We start from the raw sequence: 5,227 nt of genomic DNA, 5'->3' as shown, positions 1-5,227 counted from the left end.
CCCGGGGGACCCCTCAGGCAACAGCAGGCACAGTTTTCGAAGGCGCGCACGAAAAGCAAAACTCTTCCGCTCCGCCACGCGTAAACGCCAACGTCCTCCGGGCGGCCACTTTCTCCCGCCCCGCCCCACCGCGCACCCTCACTCGCCAGAGACCGACCGCTCCCGCCACCGCCGATCTCCGCGAGCGATCTACGAGCGCGCGTACCTGCCCCGCGACTACTGACACTTGACGCCCGCCTCTATTTCACCCAACTCCGGGTGGGCGGGGCCCGCCGGCCTGACTGGCAGCGCCACGGCGAATCCCGAAGCCTCAAGGCCCACTGGGCCCGAGCAGCTAGCCTATAAGGAGAGAGAACTTCAGCCAGGGTCCCGCCTCCCTTCGGCCGACCGCACCCCTCTCGGGCCACGAGCTTCGCGCGCAGGGCGGCCGCGCAGTTTGTACACAACTTCTCTGACAGATTGGGCTGGCGGAGCCGGGGGCGGAGGAAAAGAGGAGCGGGTGGAATCTAGGAAGAGGGGGAATTAGGCTGGAGACGCGGAGGGAGATCTCTTCTTCAGACTGTTCTCTGCCAGGATTAGGGAGAAAAAGTACTGCACGTCTTAGGTGTTGTGCAAGGACCGAAACTCAAAAGCTGAAACCTAGGAGACAGCTAGGTGGGGAAGCTAAGGTTTTTAGAGACTTGTTTAATGAGTGTGTATTTTTAAATATACAAAATGTACTTTTCTTTAGCGGAAAACTAGGGGCGGTGTGATAAATTTAAAACAGCCCTTGTCTCTCTGGGTGTTTAGCAGTGAATGTATCCATTTAGCAAAGCAATTCTCAAGGTCCTTAATAAAAGATTTGATGGTCAGCATTTTTTCTTAAAGTCCTTGCATTTTTAGAAGTCCTGGGTTTTCTCCTTTTCGGGATTTAAATAACTAGAAGTTTTCGTACATATTTCTACCTTCAGGATCCCTGTGTGGAGAAAAGGGGGTTGGGCCATATGATTTTGAAGTGTTTGATATGCAAATCCTGTTGATTCTAGCCAAAGCATGGAATCTAATTTAAGCAGTAACGACGACGAGCTCAAATGTGTACTTAAATAGACATTACATCTTTGACTTATTTTTGCTAGCACTGTAGTTCAAAAACTGGAGTTTAATATTTACAAAACAGAAACAGCACTTTTACCTGATACCGTGGCACCTTTTCCTACAAAAAAACAACCAAAGAGGTTACAAACATTGGACACTCGGCAGCTCTGAACACTGGAATCCAAATTTGTAAGAAAAGTAATAGCCAAATCTATTACCGTCCATTTACTACGTTATTATAATGGGAGGGTGAATTTTTGCCAGCAATCACCAAAGGAAACCACTTCCCTTAATCCTTAATGTTCTCCGACGCGATTTTATCTGGCTTATTGGGAGGCTGAAACAATACACTGTAATAAAAAATGCCTGCAATATTACCATATATGTACATATATCAACAGCATGCTATACCACTAGACGATTTAACCTATATAATAAACCTACTTACTACTTCACAATAAAACAGGTTTTAAAAAGTTTCTGGTAAAGATGTTGACTCCAAAACCTCTATCAAAGGTATGGATCTCCTTATCAACTGGTAGATAAAAAAATTAACGTGGACATAAAGTATTACAGGGATTTATTTATTAGAAAAAAGAGTGTCATAAACTAGATTTTTCTTTCTCTTTTCCTGTTAATATGTGATTCATCTTTATAGCTGTGATCTCTGTTTTCAGAGAATGGTTGATGACTACTTTCATGTTACCAAAGTAGTATTCAGTATGTGTTTTTGCACCTTTTTATTCTAAGCAAACAATTCCAGGTTATTCACCTTCATCTTTGAAAAACTGCTCTGTTCTTCTGTAATACTAAACACCATCATATAATTAAGTAGCTTAGAAACAGATTATAGAATTGGTATGTGATCTAGTGTAACTTTTTTTTAAAAAAATTGAACTTTGAAGGATTTTTTCAGTTGGTTGTTTAATGCTGATAAGATGATCCAACCTGAATGTGATACAGGTAGTTCTTGATAGAACTTTTGTACTGTTTTCATTTTAAACTACATTTAACTTTGATTCAGTACCATCTGATGTCTTTTTAATTTGCTTTTAAGCCCATCTATACCCTTCCTTTGTCTTTCTTCTTTTCTTATCAGAACTTCAGGGGCCTGTTATTTTAACCTAAATTTTCACTGCAACAAAATCCATTCATTTTCCTGGAAATGTTTCCATAATTTCATGCCAGTTTTTAACATGCTTTCATTTACAAAAGCTTTCCTGTTGTGATGAAAAAAAAAAAATTCCTCACAAGTATTTGGTAAGTTTTTCATACTTTTTAAAAATTTCTCTTTTTTAATATTTCCACCTTTCTGAAAGAATACGGAAATGGACCTGCTATTGGGTCCACATAGCTAACACATTTACAACCTTAAAAGTCTAAATATATTCCTTTTTCGTTCAGACACAGTAGCATTTATTTAAATATCATTTCTGGCATAAAGATTTATGGAGTAAAGCTGCCACTTTTAAGTTAGGGTTTCTCTGAAATGCTCAGCTCTGCCATCTCACAGAAAATAACTAGCTTAGCACTGTACAATAGTACGGAAATTGGAAAGTAATCCTTTCTCTGAAACATTTGCTATGCGGTTCTGAACATATAAAGAACACGTTCAACCAAGTTTCCTTGCTGTGGCTCTAAACACAAATGCTACAGTTGCAAACCTGTTTCATCAACTTAGCAAACAGGGTTAAAACTTGAGAAATATTTTTCAGATGTTCCAGGTTCTACATTGGCGTGGATCCAGACAGTGTGAATGGACAGATCCTCAATTACTTTGAACTTTCTAGTTCTTTGCATTCCTTCCTGCTTAGTAGTGCTGTACCATTAGAGAAGATAGGAGAAAACAAAAAACAAATGTCAGGTTTCAGAAATCAATTAGTGGCCTGGCGATGATGTGTTAACTGAACTGTGCCAAATCAGGGGATTTTGAGGGAAAGAAATAAAAATGTTGAGTAGTCGAGTGAGGTAGGGTGGTTAAGTGTGGAAGCAGTGAGCATGCTTAAGTCCTTAGTCACTGGGCAACACAGATTTAGTCTTAGAATAAACCCTAAGTGTCACTATCTTTACGGGAATAAATACGCCTGAATGTGTGGGGGCTGAACAGGCATTCAGCGATGGGGGAGGCGGGTTTGAAGGAGGGAGTGGAAAAAAAATAAATAGCTTCTGAGTGATGAGATGAGGGAAATATGAAGCTATCACTAGGGCAATATTCACACAAAGACACGGCAGAAGAATGATCTACCTTCAGTAGTTTGTCAAAAACATCAGAGAGCGTGAAATGAAGGGATCTAGGGTATCACAGTCAACACACTTTTTTTTCCCACTTTGATTGGAAAATATGTTCGCAGAATATTCCATGTCTGTGAGATCAGAATCAAATTACCATTCTGTGATGTTGGGCCACAGAAAAAGCTCAAGGATAAGCAAAGTCATTTTTATAAGGTGGTAGGCTCTTCTCTAGGGTGAGATCGGATCATGAAAAGTGACTTTGGGATATTCATTGATGGTTCACTCCCTATTAGAACCTGTATCAGTGGAGATATAAAACGTAATTATTGCCCTCTAAAACATTTCACAACTTTGATCTTTCTATTTTTTTTCATTAGTGACAACTACTTGAAGCCATGCATCAAAAATAAGTCATTCTGGAAAAAAAAAAAAAAACACAATAAATAGAAGCGTCAGTTGAGATTACTCAGAGTTCAAACCATTTTGGCTCAAAAGATTGATAGAAGAAAAGGAGTTTCTGGTCATTAGTAAAAAAAAAAATGTAGCTTAAATAGGACCATCTATTTCATTTTTAGATCCATTCAAATGCCTTATAAGAAAAAAAACCTAAATATCCTATTTTTGCACTGTCTCCTACCCCCAGTTCTTCATAAATTAAATTTTACATTTAAAGTGCAGTTTAAATGTGTTCTTCATGAAATATATCATAAGGTTTACATTATGTACTTATTCCTAAGAATACTGCGGTTTAGCTTAACTTTAAAACTGGTAATAACAAAAACAGTAGAGCTTTACCTTTTGTGGGGACTGGGACTGTTTTTCCATCTTGTTCCTATAATAAGCAAACAAAAATGACATAAAAATAAATGTCTAGAATCAGGTTATGGGTCAGGCATACCGTAGCTCCAATTCTACAGTATTTGAATTCTGACTCTAACCATGATATGGAAAGTTAAGAGTCCTGGTCTGAAGTGGCTACACCGAACAATCTTTTAGAACATTAGAGAGGGTACATCATCAGCATCATAATGAGCCTATGGCTGTTCTGGTTATGACCAAAGCAGTAGTGACACTCGCCTGGGGGCACGGGCAATAAAGGTGCAGATGAGACGCGATAGGTCTCAAGGAGATAGGAGGAGACTTGAAAAAGTTTGTGGAAAAATAGAATGAGAGTAAGAGTTTATTTAGGTGCAAACAAGAAATGGCAATCAATGTGTCGTTTCATAATATGCATTTGTCATGAGCTTTCTGAAGGCCCTCTAGTACCCTTTTAGATGTTGATCTATACCAGAAATCTGTAAAAAATAGAGCTAAGACCAATGCCAGTTCTTCATGTTCTAATTTCCATATGGTGTTGATGATGGTGTAAACTTGCCGAGTTGGAGAGGGTTCTTTGACAAGTATGAAGAAGATGGAATGTAAATAAATGTAAAAAATAAAATGTAAAAAATATAAATGTAAAAAAAGATACCTCCTCTTCTATAATACATACACACACACACACACACATATATATAACATAAATATAAATTCATAAATTAAAAAAATTGGAAATGACCTAAGTGGCCAACAGAGGGGGAGTAGTTAAACAAAGCATGCATATGATGGCTTCTGCAACCCAAAAATTTATTAGTAAGAAATATGTAGGATGGAAAAACAGTCATGACATGTGAAGTGAAAGGAAGAGGGTTTTTTATAAACACACACCCACGAGATAAGAAGAAAATACAAAATGTATGTATGTTGTGGCTGTCACTAGATGGCCAACTTATTCTCCTCTCAAGATTTTGGGCACACACGCACTTGTCCCCAGCATGAGTTTTAAGTCACCGGGTCTGGGATTTGAACCACAGTTGACTACATGGGAGTACAGGGACATAACCATTATACCATCTGCTGGTCCCTGGCCAAATTATTTAGT

At 38.9% G+C, this 5,227-nt stretch overlaps 1 protein-coding gene across 1 annotated transcript in view; it reads right to left on the bottom strand.

Annotated features, from left to right (window-relative positions):
• Window positions 1–4,286, bottom strand: part of LOC102475127 (Krueppel-like factor 5) — a 21,573-nt gene extending 17,287 nt beyond the window's left edge. Inside the window, exon 1 of the mRNA XM_006139822.3 lies at window positions 4,102–4,286. Coding sequence (XP_006139884.2) covers window positions 4,102–4,131 — 30 coding nt within the window. The 5' untranslated portion in view covers window positions 4,132–4,286. The remainder of the gene's footprint in view (window positions 1–4,101) is intronic.
• Window positions 4,287–5,227: the final 941 nt, after the last annotated feature.

This window comes from Tupaia chinensis, unplaced genomic scaffold (assembly GCF_000334495.1).
Source record: "Tupaia chinensis unplaced genomic scaffold, TupChi_1.0 Scaffold000004_1, whole genome shotgun sequence".
Classification (NCBI taxonomy): Eukaryota; Metazoa; Chordata; class Mammalia; order Scandentia; family Tupaiidae; genus Tupaia; species Tupaia belangeri.
Note: the sequence above shows the minus strand (reverse complement) of the source record. Positions and strands in the feature narration are given on the sequence as shown.